Genomic DNA, 14,233 nt, shown 5'->3' with positions numbered 1-14,233 from the left:
TTTATAGTGTTCTCCTTTTCTCCACGTTCTTGGCGGTTTTTCTTCAATGTGTATGGGCTTAGTGGGTTTGAATTTTGGCGCCTTACCCCACGTTCAACCGGAGATTCTGAGCACGTGATTTTAATTTCCACGTGGGTGGTCTTGAGTCGTGGGTAACCGTTGCCATTCGTGGCATCGTGGGTGCACGCACGTGCTCGTAATTTCCCATCACTCGGTAACTGCCTCTTCCGTTAAGCTTATCAAAGTTTCTTCATCTGCTGAGTTTGTCGAGATGTGGCCTTCACTAACTTGCCCTTGGGGGACGCCACGTGCTGAGCCACCAGTTTTACTATAGTCCTTTCTGTCGAGCAACCGCCGTCGAGAATTGTGGTGTTAATGATTTTAGCTCAACAGTTGCCCCCCAAAAATGTTGGTTGTCGACTGCCTTAGCATGAAGACACCAAACGTTGGTGCAAAGGCAATGTCATTGTCAATAGTACAAAAGAAAGTGTACTATTCTAACCGTCTTACCTACGATGATCAGCCACAGCAGGTTCTAGAAATTCAAAAATTGCCCTCCAACGGATGGATTCTTTCAACGGATACAAACCATAAACCTTGGAGTATTTTAAGGCTGAAGATAGAGGAAATTGGCTAAGAAACTATTGTGCAATACAAGTGAAAACCTTGAAGCGAATACGTTAGCAATATTTCTTCATTTGTTCTTATTGTGTTTACCTTTGCTTGTTGAGAAGCATCTCTTTGTAAACTAAACCTTCTACAAACTTTGTTTGTATTTTCCTTGAGAGACCAGTGAGGTCAGGATTCTTGAGAAGACTAAGACTTGTGTGTCTTAGTGTTGCTAGTTCATAGGTTGTGAGCCACTGAGCAAGATGTGATAGTGCAGTTGTAACAATCTTTGAATAGCTGATTGCTTTCATTCTAAGAAGGAAGAAATCACATTAACGGGTGGACTGGATTAGCTTGAGAGATTTATCAAGTGAACCAGGATAAAATACTTGTGTGCTTTTTTTCTATCCTTTATCTCTTGCACCTTGTGTTCTTTTTACCGAAAAGATTTACCAAAATCTTAGAGGGAAAGCTTTAAAACTTCAAAACCCTATTCAAATCCCCCCTTTCTAGTGTTTTTCATACCTTCGGAAACTAGTAAGTTTCTAAGTACGATGGTACTCTTTTGCTCGATGAGCAGTTTGTTGTTTGGCTATCTAAATGATAGGCTTGGAAACTTATAAGTTTCTAAGTACATTGGTACTCTTTTGCTCGCTAAGCAGTTTTGACCATTCGATGGATGATTCGGATGACTCGAGTAGTCATCAAGGGTGTTTGCACTCTTTTGTTGTTGAATACATTTTTGTCGCAGAATCGACGTTTGCCTTAGGGTATTTTTAGAGACAATATATTAGCTAGAACACATTGTTGGGTGAGGTCGATACGTTTTTTGACTAACCATATTGCATCATGCATACATATTGAGGTTAAATGCGGTGAGATGTCGGACCTCGGTGAATCCATAAATGATTATAAGATCGGTTATTCACATAAGAACACCGAGTGTATTTCTCAGTAGCAGACGGAAATGGCAGGCCTGCGGGTTACGGCTGATCTGACTACATTTGTTTGGCTGTAAGAGACGCCCGAGCGGAAATGGTTAAACACTAGGTCAGTGTTAGGACTGACACGATGGTGCCCAGCCTGTCCGGAGCATTTCTTGCAGCATAACATTGCATATCATACATGCATTGATGGCTTGATGATTTGATGTTAGTGAACATCGTTATATTATTTGATAACTTGTTGAGTTGTCAATAAATGTCTATTGTTATTGCAATTTGAGGATATGATACTTACATGCTATGATAAGACTATTAAACCTAAGTATCTATTCCCGTCTACTCTATCTGTTGTTTGTATTATATACGCTATTCTGTGAGTTGACCCTCGCACCTTGGCTTTGTGTATATGTTTGTGCTTGGGCGGTCAACCTGCTGCCAGATGTCGATGGCCGACTGGTTTACGATGGTTCACCCTTCAGGGGGGGGGACCAAGTATGAGATGCTGGATAGGACGAGCCCCGCCACATGGGTGACTGACCCCGCCAGTCACCGGCCGATCTATATGGGGAGAGTCATGCAGGACAGGATAGATGAGCATGGGAACTTGACTAAAGGAGTGTTGCGACGCTACTCGATGAGCCACCACCACCGTTGTCTGACGATGAGGATCCTTCTGAGGATGAGGCTGCTGATGGAGCATCATATGGACTGAGTTCTCCTGCCGCCATTGACCATTCAGACGCCGCATCTTCTTCTAGGCTTGTTGAGCCGAAGGAGGAGCCTGTCACCGCTTCTATCACCCGCTTCGGGGCATCTACCTCCTTCCGTGGTTATCGCGTGGAACCTTTGGTCCACGTGATGGAGGAGGATGTCCTCACCGGCGTGGTGGATGTGGAGACTGGGGTTTCTAGGTCAGTGATATGGACAGTGAGGAGAGAGGTTTTAGATGTGGACAGAGAGGTGATCGTCCTGGATTCTAACACTGATGACGACTATGCTAGTGAGGAGGAGGTGGAGGAGTGTTGAGAGACTCGCGTCCTCGGGTGGTTAAAGTAGGTGTGTATCGTAGCTCTGATTGTCATTTCTTATTTTGTGGCAGGGTAGGTCCCCGACTATTAGCTTTTTGTGTGGTTCTCTTCCATGAGGATCACATGGAGTTTGTCGGACGTAGGAGGTCTCGTGGAGGCCATTTTGGGCTGACTTACTCACTTTGGAGGACTGTATTTATAAACTTATCACTCTAATTATGGTTATGTACATATTTGCCTTAGGGCTTACTTTACGTTACTTTCCGTCACTAGAGGTTACTCGTGACGTGACTTTGATTACAGCGGGCAGTAAAATATATTGTACATTAGTTTAATTTTATCGCATTCGGGTTGTATCTTTACTTTGGAAAGTCTTTTGTTTTAAAAAGAAAAACGAAAAAAAAATACCTGCTTTTCCGATTTATTTTAATTTTGAGTTACTAAGTGACATCCAGAAATCGGGATGTTACAAAAGACAACCATTTAGTGAGGGTTATACTGCAGACATGGATTAAGTTGAGCTTACAATTTTTTATATTTTTTATATAAGAGGTGGTTCAATCCGTCTGAAGCCCAATTCAGAACCGACGAGCCAAACCCACATGAGCCCATAATATTGGACCGGTCTAACCCACGACCGAACTGTCGGCTTACTCGGCTCCGGTTCGGTTCGGCCCTTTTGGACAGCCCTAGAACTGATAATGTTACAAAAGTCAACGTGCAGCTACATGATGTCCCCAACCAAACACAACATTCTGATTTGTTGACATTCACATTCGCATATTATCCTTCCTCAGTTTTCCTGTCTCTGTTGAAGCTTACAAGCTCTTCTGATTCATCTCATCATTCATCAATTCCTTTTCGTATTCCTTTCTCTTCTTCGCTGCCAGGTAAACAATCTAATTGTTCTGAGTGATGATTGATGCTTAATCTTGAATTTCAACTGAGCTTTACCCTATTTTTGTTCCTGCCCCTTCATTATTTTGTCTGCTTTTTCATTCTAGTAGTGATAAATGTTAGGGCTGGAATCCCAATTTGAATTATAAAAGTTTGTTTTGTTCAATTGTTTGTGCTGTGTATGATGAAGTGGCTCATGAATCTAAGTCACAGGTTGGGTGGTTCTTTTTTAATGATAAAGCAATCAACTTGTTCATGAATCTAAGTCCCCAATTTGAATTCTATAAGCAATCAACATGTTCATTGCTTATCATTGTGCTCTTATGCAGTCTCAATTTTACGGTTGGATGAAGAAGGTAGATAAAATGCTAACTGATGATTGAAGCTTGAAAACTTAGAGAAGACATAGTTGTAAGAGGGTTAAGATGTGAGATACTTTAGGGGGATTTTTTTGGCTTGAGATTGCACAATCATTTTATCTTTGGTTGATTCTCAGGAAGACACTATTAAGTGCAAGTGTCTACGCGGACAACATGACTTCTACCATACGTGTCTGTATGTGTCCCTATGTTAAACTAGTTAGTTACTGAATACCAATCATAAATTGTATCCAATTGCACTGCTTTTGTTGTCATTGTTACTACTGTTTATTTCATTGAACAAAAAGTTTATTCTAAAATTTGTTTCTGATACCTAAGTGACGGAAACCTATCATGTTTTGTAATTTGTATACAAGAAAGTTTATTTCAAACTTCCTATGTGCCACTCTAATGACACCATGCCTTTCAAAATTTAGTACTGCTTCTAATATATTGCATTTTTTTCTCATATATCATCACAATATCAGCAAAAGTTGCTGGATAAATATTGTGACTGCAGGTACACCTCTCATAATAGCAGGAGATCTTGGTGGAGACTTATTAGACATTAATGAAATAGTGGTTATTATAAATTTATAATGTCTGGACTTATTGAAGGACTTCCTGATGATGTTGCAATTAGGTGCCTTGCACGTGTTCCCTTCTACCTCCACCCAAAATTAGAGCTCGTCTCTCGATCTTGGCAAGCTGCCATTCATAGCCCCGATCTATTTAAAGCTCGGCAGGAGGTAGGCTCATCGGAGGAGCTGCTGTGTGTCTGTGCTTTTGATCCAGAGAACTTATGGCAGATTTATGATCCTCTAAGAGATCTCTGGATTACACTTCCTGTTCTTCCCTCAAAGATCAGGCACCTCTCTAACTTTGGTGCTGTTTCTACTGCTGGAAAGTTGTTTGTGATTGGTGGTGGAAGGGATGCTTTTGTAGATCCTCTGACCGGTGACCAAGATGGATGTTTTGCATCCGATGAAGTCTGGTCATATGACCCTGTAGTCCGGCAGTGGGGCCCTCGGGCATCAATGCTTGTTCGACGTTATAAGTTTGCATGCTGTGTTCTTAATGGGAAAATTGTTGTGGCTGGGGGCTTCACTAGCTCTGGAGAATCAACATATCAAGCAGAAATGTATGACCCTGAGAAGGATGTTTGGATCGCGATGCCTGATCTTCATCCTGTTTATAACTCAGCCTGTTCGGGAGTAATGATTGGTGGGAAGGTGCATGTACTGCACAAGGGTTTGTCAACAGTTCAAGTTTTAGACAATGCAGGTGCTCGGTGGATTCTTGAGGACTGTGAGTGGCTCCAAGGTCCAATGGCAGTTGTCCAGGATGCAGTTTATCTGATGAGCCATGGACATATCCACAAGCAGGAGAAAGACGGGATGAAGGTTGCAGTTTCAACATCTAAGTTTGGAAGGAGATTTTGGTTTGCAATGATTGGCCTAGGTGATGATTTATATGTGATTGGAGGCCTCTCCTGCTATGACGGCATGAAGCTATTATCCGATGTTGATGTTCTCACGCTTGGGACTGAGAGACCAACTTGGCACCAGGCTGCTCCGATGACACGGTGTCGTGGTATAATTCGTGGTTGTACACAGCTGAGAATTTAGACCACCTCTTTAGGTAGCTATTGTGTATTTTGTGTTCATAGGGGATTTGTACCCTTCAACTAGACATGAACATTTTGTTGATTACATGCGGTGGTGAGGTTAGTAGTTTCTGTATCTGTTCTGTTCGAAGCAGAACAGGCTATAAATATAGAATAAGGATTGGTGTAGTATTAGAATTATATATCATGTCTTTTACGATCAGTTATGTTTCTATTTCATTAAAATGTGTATTATACATGCAAATTGGTTCCAAAAATAGTCTTATAAACAAGGCTAAGGTTTGTGAACAAAATTTAAATTTAGAGAGAAAGATAGAGAAAATACTGGAATATAGTAGAATGATGCTATATCGTTGGCTTGAATCAGCCCTTGATTTAGTTTACAAAATAATCAGGGATCTTAAGGTACTCATTGCTGGCTACATATAATCTTAAATTTAGAGTGTTTCAATTTGAGATGTGGTTATAGTAATTTCGTCAGTAATATATGGCTTAATTATGTTTTTGAGTTTAATTTCTATGTCAACCAATCAGATTTTAAGGATGTGAGAAAATCTCTCTTTTTATTTAATTTCATTAATTGACGTGGCACATCCTTAAAATCTGATTGATTGACGGTGTAAAAAATTTTACACCGTGGGTGCATCATCCTTTTTCTCTATGCTTTTTAGTTTCTGAATTTTAAAGAGGAATCTAATTATGTTCTTACAAATAAAATCTTCAGCAACCGATCATTGAAATTGTTTTTATTTGCGATTGATCCAATTGTTAAACTTGTGTCTACATGTAATCAAATTTGACCAGTCAATTCCTCCATGTCCACATGTAATCAAATATGTCCATTGCATTCATCTTCCCTTTAGGACAGGCTTCTTGAGCAAGTATTTGACAATGTCAATTTTGCACAACACATTTACTTCCTTGGGCAGTAAGTAATACTCGAGCTTGGTACATTCGTAGTACAAAGATAAGCACAGTTTTTCTATTGGAGTGTACCTAAGCTCTGGATCATGCATTTACCTACTCAAGTAATTTTTTTTTGAAAGAACCTACTCAAGTAATTTATAGCTCTTTCATATCTATCTTCGACATCATGACCTATCAAACAACTGATAGATTTCTCTGCCGCGGCTAAATATAACTTCAAAGATTTCCCTAGCTGAGGTGGGATAAGAACAAGAGATTCGGTTAGAGCTTCTTTCATTTTTCTGAATGCATCCTCCTGCTCTGCTCCCCAAGTGAATTCCTCTGCGCTTCTTGCCTTTAGCAATGGCGAATAAGCTTTGAGCTTGCCAGTGATAACTCCTAGACAAGTGTACCTATTCATTATGTAGTAATTACAGATATCGAACCCAAGGATTGTGGTTTCCTAAATTAATTTCACCTACTTATACACTAAAAAGACTACGTAAAAAAAGGTTTGGGTTTGAAAAAGTGATGTTGAAAATGGACGAAGTTCTAAAGTTGCAAAATTTAAAAGAGCAGTTAAGAAATATGAAACAGTCAAGAAGAATAGTACCCCGGGTATGATTTCTACAATCTTACTTATGTTCTTAAAAGATTAACTAACTCACGTATATCTAGCCTATCTATGGTGTTTGCCTAGATTTTTACGTGATAACCTCTTAACTACCTAGAACTTCTAATTAAACTACTAACACTAATATCTTAGTTCAATAAGAGAATTATTTTTTTAGTTACTCGTCAACACAAATTATTGTTATCTCTAAGGCGTAAGCGTTCTCAATCAACTCCTCACTGATCCCTATTTCCTATCGATCTCTCAATCCAATACAAAACAGTAGAACAGTCCTTACGCGTTAGGATTCAATGATAAAAGACGAGGAATTCATATATAAAATATAAAATGTGTTAAAAAGTAATTGAAAGCGTAAGGTTGAAAGAATTCACCAGAAACCCCAAGTACCTAAGAAAGTGTAACCAAGCATGACTTCCATAATCCGATAAATAAATCAAAATAAAAAAGTTCTTCAAGCTCCAACCTTTGCTAGGGCTCTCTCCTCTTCATGAGCTCCTAGCATGGCGGGATCGCGCCACTCTCTAGTACTAATCTGGTATGATAACGCCACTTTTTGGGCCAACATATTTTTTTGTTCTTCTCTTTTTATCCTTTTTCCTGATTTTCCTGAAATTAAAATATCCTAAAAATAAATTAAAACAAGATACAAACTTAAAGATACACAACCAAATCTGTAATGCCCCGATTTCCAAGGGTTACGTTGTAACCTTGGGCCACCTTAAGTATGCAGTCTTTCCTAAAATTTAAAGATTTTTCTTTTAGGATAATGATAGAGTGCACGAGGAAGTAGGCACGATGGGAGCACGAGACAGTTTCTGGCGGTTTCAAACCGCCAGAAATGTAACGCTTGCGATTTTTTCTAGCACCGCATATTAGTGGCGGTTTTAAACCGCCATAAATGTGTAAAATTTGCGTTTTATTCTGGCACCACAAATCAGTGGCGGTTTTGAACCGCCCCTAAATGCAGCTCGTGCACTCTCGTGCACAAACCTGTCGTACTAAATAGCACTCCTCTTTCTTTTATTTTCAAAAGAATGCTCTATGTCAAGTATAAGTAATAATCCAACCATAATAATAATTGATAGCATCAATAACCAAGTACCCTCAAAAGAGAGGAAAGTAATCATCAAGAACATCCCATTACATCAGAAATAGAATATATCGTAACCATGAAACCCCTAACTCAAAAGACCTTATTCGTCCGATATACTTCTATACTCCCCATGCAGTGATGGACCACACAAAATACATGAGCTTTACCATATCCTACGGAATACAAACGAATGGCTCATACTACAACGTAACAATTCTACATTATCCCACCCTCGGCTACAACTCTAACAACAAGTCCTCGAGCAGCTCCTTTGGGTCTGACTCGTCCTCCAACTCCTCAGCTATATCTACTCCTATCCCTCCACTTGCTTCCGCTAAGGCCTCATCGTCTGAGTCCAAAATCTCTACAACCTCGATGTCCAGGTCCACTGTCGTCGTGGTCACCGGGACAGTCTCCTGAATCACTCAGGAAACCAGATGATAAAAAACCGGAGAGGAAGGAGTTGGGTAAGGAGGTGATCGTGTCGAGGGCTCCTCTTTCACGGTCACTGGTGGAGGTGGTGTCTGCTCCGCGGCTAGAGGTGGTGCCGAAGATGAAGCCTCCTCTGGGCCACTGGCAAATGCTCCGGGTGGCATCGTGATACTTAGAGTACGCCTATAGACCTGTCGATCGAAGATTATGCCTCTCTCATCTACTTTGTCCTCTGCAACTCGACTAGTATATGTCACTCGTTGTCGGAGGTGGTCAATCTCCCACGACTGAAAGTCCTCATCACGAGGGTGAACGTTGCACTCCCCGTGTGCAAAACCCCCTCCCATGCGTCTGGTGTTCTCTTTCTTATTCTCTAATGGAGACATCATCGAACAAAGTTATCATTGAACGTGACAAACAATAATTTAAAAGCATGCATCTTCACAAGTTATATCACAATTATATAGAAAACATTTCCTGCAATAACAACTCAAACAATCAAACATACGATCACTTCAAACAACCCTAGAGTTCATAGTCCTACATTTTTAAGCTTTTCACCATGATCCCGATAAACGCCAACTCCTTACAAGGTATACAGGACAAAAATCCATTCTTGTAGTTGATTTTACACTTAAATAATGACGCATTATAGTAGTCATTAATGATCACTTATTATGGGACCCATTCTAGCGGTACCCTCGATCTGCCACCATTGAACGTTAAGTTCTGCTCCTCCTGACCCAACTATGCAATGCTATGCTCCATGGTTAGTCAAAAAACGAAGTTATAATCACCATGTTGTTCAATAAAAACTTCGAGAACTCTATTGTCGTCGAGATCACCAACTCATAGGTGTCCACAACAACTCGTCGCAACGACAACTCGACCTCCTTCAGTTCCTCATTTGATCACAATTGATAACATAATTCAACAAGCATAAGACTTAAGCGTGCATCATTTTATTTCGATAAAAGACATCCATGTTCCATCAATCATCATGTGATTCATAGTTCAAGAGCATATTATCACCATTCAACTCATTACACTTAAGCATACCACAGTCCATCAAGTATCATGTTATTCATAACATTTATGATCACAACCCATAGTCAAAGATACCCCAAAACAATGAAAAATAGGGCCTAAAGTAGCATCAGATGCTGAGAGGACGTAGGATTGGCGCATGTGAGCTACCCTCCTCACACACATGTTCCCTTGGGTAGTAAGCCAACACATGAGCACCCCCTTGGCCCTGCACATGCGTGGGGAGGTTCGTGACCTCACGTATGTGCGCAGATACTTCGTCCCCAGCTCTGAAATTCATGTTATTCACCTATTTGATTTCATTTTTCACTCCAAAACATACATACAAGTTTCATATCTCAGACCATGCTACTCAATGTTCTTACCATGAGCATTGAGAGAGGGTATAGCCGCTAGAGTAGAGAGATTGCACTTAGAGAGAGAAAGGTAGAGAAAGAGAATATAACTAAATTTCGTGTGTTTATTTAGCAAATAAGCCAAGAGTCCTCTACAAATGGTACCCGCTCTTTATTTATAGGGTAGTAGCTGGGCCTAATAAGCGTAACCACCTCTATTGGGTCGGTTGGGCCTCGCTGAAGGAGGCCTAATTCCCAGGCTGGGCGACCGCCTCTTGGCGGGTAACGCCTAGGCGTAGGTCCTCTAGGGGCTCGCTTAGTCCGCTCAACATCAATTCATAACATTCTATTATGCTCAAATCATTAAATCATAGAATCCTAGCAATCAATTTGCACTTTAAGGTCCAGAAAACTCGATCGGCCCTTACCTCATTCGCATTCCTTTCCACTTGAAATTCTCGAAGTAGAATCGATCGGAGGTTTCACACCTTCACAAAAATCACATATAAAATTAAATAGCTAGATACATATACACACATGGGTACACCAACTTAAGCAACTACACAAGGTTTCTAGGACCAAGATTGCTCTAGGTCAAGGACAAGTCTCAAGGTTGGAGAGTAACAAGCTTTAAGATTGGAGATTCTAAGCTCAAGAAAACTACATGGTGAAGATATTTACTCAAAACCAAAACTCTTCAACTTTTAATGATAGGAAAGCTAATTCTTTTGAAACTTCTTCCATTTTTCTTTAAGTCTTTTTAGTGTGAATAACTTTTTCAAAGCACTTCAAGCATTTCTTCTACTCTTTAAACCTCATTTAAAAAATTAGTTTTCTTAACATCAAATGCATTTTAGAGAGCTCAAGAGCCCAATAACTTCCTCATCAAAGATTCAACCCCAGAAACCAAATTGTGTTAACTCCTTATACATCAATACTCTACCTCTTTTAGAACTAATTGCATGGTTTGAAAGCTCTTTTCCTAGGCTACAACTTCAACATAAACACTTAGTTCAAAAGCCACTTTCAAATTTCTCTAACATGAAAACTTACACATTTCACAAAGCCAAAAATATTTCTATAAAGCTAAAGGAGAAGCCTAACAACTTTGACAAAAGCCATCATGGGTTTTAACTTTTAAGGCAAGATAGAAGGCAAGAAAACTCATTTTTAAGAAAGAATACAACCATAAGAAAGATTACCTTAAGGCATAACTCATTTGTGAATGGATGAAGAGAAAAGGATGAGTGGAAGATGATGTTTGAGGGTGATTGAAGCAAGAATTCAGCTAGGGTTCCAAGCAAATATGAAGATGCTCTCCTTCACTCTCTTACTTCCTCTCACTACTCTCTCTCCTTTTCTCTCTAAATTCTCTCAACCTAGTAGAAACAAAATTCTGAAGTGTGTGTGTGCATATGAGTGGCGCGGCCAACTTATGAAGAGAAGATTTTTCTACCCAAGAACCTAGCCTAGGTCATATGTTCATGCACAGTCACTTCCATCCCAAAGTCCAACCTTTGTTCTCTAGTGCTTGGCCCTTGTGATTAGAGCCAAAACTCTTAATCTTTGTTCTAACCAATCTGAATCAACAAGTTTTGGAGGAAAAATTTCCAAGATTTGAAAATGGTTCGTTTACGAGCCGAAAACACTATCCGTCGAGATTTTAACCATATAGCAATATTACAGTCAAAATACACCAAATTATGGGTACTTATCATAATGATAATGAAAACATTTAATTATGACTCAAATAATAGTTTGACGATTAAATAACTAGGCGACAACAAATCGTTTTTTGATCGTTTTCGAAATGTAACTGAATTCTTCAGTGACGCCAAGGATGAAATGTGCGGAAATAACTTCAATATTAGTAATCAGAATATTATTTCCATTGGATTAGATTCAACATACAAAGTCACACATAAAGATTAAAAAAGCATTAAAATACTAAATCGAGAAATTAACCACATATCTTACAAAATCTAGAATTCGAACAATATTAAATAAAAAATAATAAAATCTAGCAAATCAAAATAAAAACTACTAAAAAGCTAATTAAAACTTAAAAAGTAAAATGAACGAAACACGAATATACCCTTATAACCCCGGGCCAACACACCTCTATACTCAATGACACCTCGCTCTCACGCGTAAAAATTCAAGTAACTTGTCCTCAAGCACATATTTAATCACCGCCAAATCAAATGCCAAACGTTTAGTTCAAGAACATAGAGATCATGAAAATGGTTCATGCAAGTGCAAAAAACAAAAGAGCAAGTTCACATAAGATTATCCTCTCACATTTAGAGATGGATAAACAAACAAGCACAATGCCTAGAATCTGCCTATCAATCAAGTCAAAATCAAACAATGAAATCATGAGAAACATGGCAACTCAAAGTGCTACAACAACAATCCAAGATCATTTTTCCATTAAGCACATAAGAGCAATCACTTAACTTAGTCTTTTTCTCCTCTATTATTTTCTCCTTTTATTTATATTTTCAAAATAAAGTGGTGAGATAATTGGGAGATATATAAGGTGAAATGATCATCCCAATTCCCTTACTCACATCACCCCTTCATTTATTTTTTGCTCTTCTTTTTTGGAGGCACATAGCTCAAATTTTTGATTTAATTTTTCTACCCAACTAAGAGGAGAAGCCTGTTAATACAAATTAAACTATTTTTCCAATTCAATTTTAGATCCCTAGACACAGTTAATTGATTCACCAAAGTAAGGCACCATAGGAATAACCATCGAAGGCTCAAATTGGGCTACTAAGGCATTTTTAAAATACAATCTCTGGAAGCCAACAAAATATCCTACTTATGATCTCTTTCAAAGTCACACACAACTACACTCATTCAAACGAAATGCATGTCAATACTGATTCAAGCAGGCACAAGTAAGTTAGCTATAAGAACTTACACTCAAACAATGGGTAAATGCACCTGGAAATAGAACTCAAATCAATTCTCTCTGTCAAACTCAACTCAGGTTCCAAAGTCACATTCTCTCCCTGTCATTAAACACTAAGCATTACCCCAAATAGAATCACTCTCCATATATAAACAACATATTTCAGAAACTTTCACAAATAAAACATGCATCCAAATCAAGGGCAAAACCACTGAAGAAAACAAAACTAGTAACAATGTGAAACCAAAACGTACAAGGGCAATCCATACTAAAAAAATGAAATGCAAACTTCTACTAACACAAAGTGAACATGTAAGATAAAATGAATGTGGTTTATGAACTATTTCCATATTTTTTCCATGTAGATGAAACACTTGATAGCACTAGGACTTCATCAACTAAGGGACCATCCAACCTTGTTAACTCTTTTTCAGGGCCGTGTAGATGTGGAGGCCATTTAGGCAATTGCCTAAGGCCTCCAATAATATTTAGGTCCCTAAAAAATTTAGTACCTATATGATATACTACTCAGACTTAAAAGAAGTAATAAAATAATGAAAAATAATTTGTGTAACTCATAATAGTTAGTTTATTTTATGACTTATGTATCTATAGTATTGAACAAGTTTGCTCTTCATAGACTTCACTCATTGTTTTTTTTCTAAAAAAATAAAATTTATATTTTTCTACGTTGAAGTGAATTATCAAATGAGATATTTGACAACAAAGTGTTGCATAATCATATCTCACATTATTTCATTTATTGTGTCCTGGTTCTATTGTTCATTATTTATTTTGTATTAGAAAAAATTGATAATTTATGTGATATATCAGATATCTTTAAAATTCATGTAAAAACAAAAATCGTTTTAACATTTTCGCCTAAGGCCTCAAAATCTCTGTACACGGCCCTGCTCTTTTTTAAAATAAGCACTTACAAATGCAACACTTGATAGCACCGTTCTTGCAACATGAACAAAATGCATAAAAAAATACCACAAATAATTGCATCTCACATAGTGTATGGAAAAATTAGAATTTTTTAGGAATTTCTAGATTATTTTTTGAAAATTTTAGATTTTTAAAAATGTTTGGAATTAAAAAAACAAAGAATAATAAAAAAATTAAAAAGCGACGTAAATTAAATAGGGAATTGGGACTGAGTTTTCTGCCGGGTGTTTTGCAGACTAGGTTACTATACCCATGTTGAGAGGGATTGTTTCTCAACATTTCTTATTTATATATATAAATCTATCTATTTAACTTTCAAAAAAATAAATAGAACGTCTTGATTTTTATAGCCAATGAAACATGCAGGGCTCTATGGCGATCGTACTGGGCGATCATAGCCCATTTACTGATGTCTTTAAAATTGGTCGTCGTAAGAAAAAGAAAAAGA

The 14,233-nt window shown here is 38.3% G+C and overlaps 1 protein-coding gene across 1 annotated transcript; it reads left to right on the top strand.

The window, feature by feature from the left end:
* The first annotated feature begins 3,313 nt into the window (after positions 1 to 3,313).
* On the top strand, positions 3,314 to 5,708 carry LOC130737621 (F-box/kelch-repeat protein SKIP30-like). The gene is made up of 2 exons (XM_057589438.1): positions 3,314 to 3,471; positions 4,326 to 5,708. Exon 2 carries the CDS (start codon positions 4,437 to 4,439, stop codon positions 5,463 to 5,465), a length of 1,029 nt encoding a protein of 342 aa, XP_057445421.1. The 5' UTR covers positions 3,314 to 3,471; positions 4,326 to 4,436; the 3' UTR covers positions 5,466 to 5,708.
* Positions 5,709 to 14,233: the final 8,525 nt, after the last annotated feature.

This window comes from Lotus japonicus, chromosome 2 (genome assembly GCF_012489685.1).
Source record: "Lotus japonicus ecotype B-129 chromosome 2, LjGifu_v1.2".
Classification (NCBI taxonomy): Eukaryota; Viridiplantae; Streptophyta; class Magnoliopsida; order Fabales; family Fabaceae; genus Lotus; species Lotus japonicus.
The sequence above is the reverse complement of the archived record's forward strand: the minus strand, read 5'-3'. Positions and strand labels throughout refer to the sequence as shown.

What these genes read in the sequence shown, in the direction of transcription:
- LOC130737621 (XM_057589438.1), top strand. Translation starts at nt 4,437, where the DNA reads ATGTCTGGACTTATTGAAGGACTTCCTGATGATGTTGCAATTAGGTGC.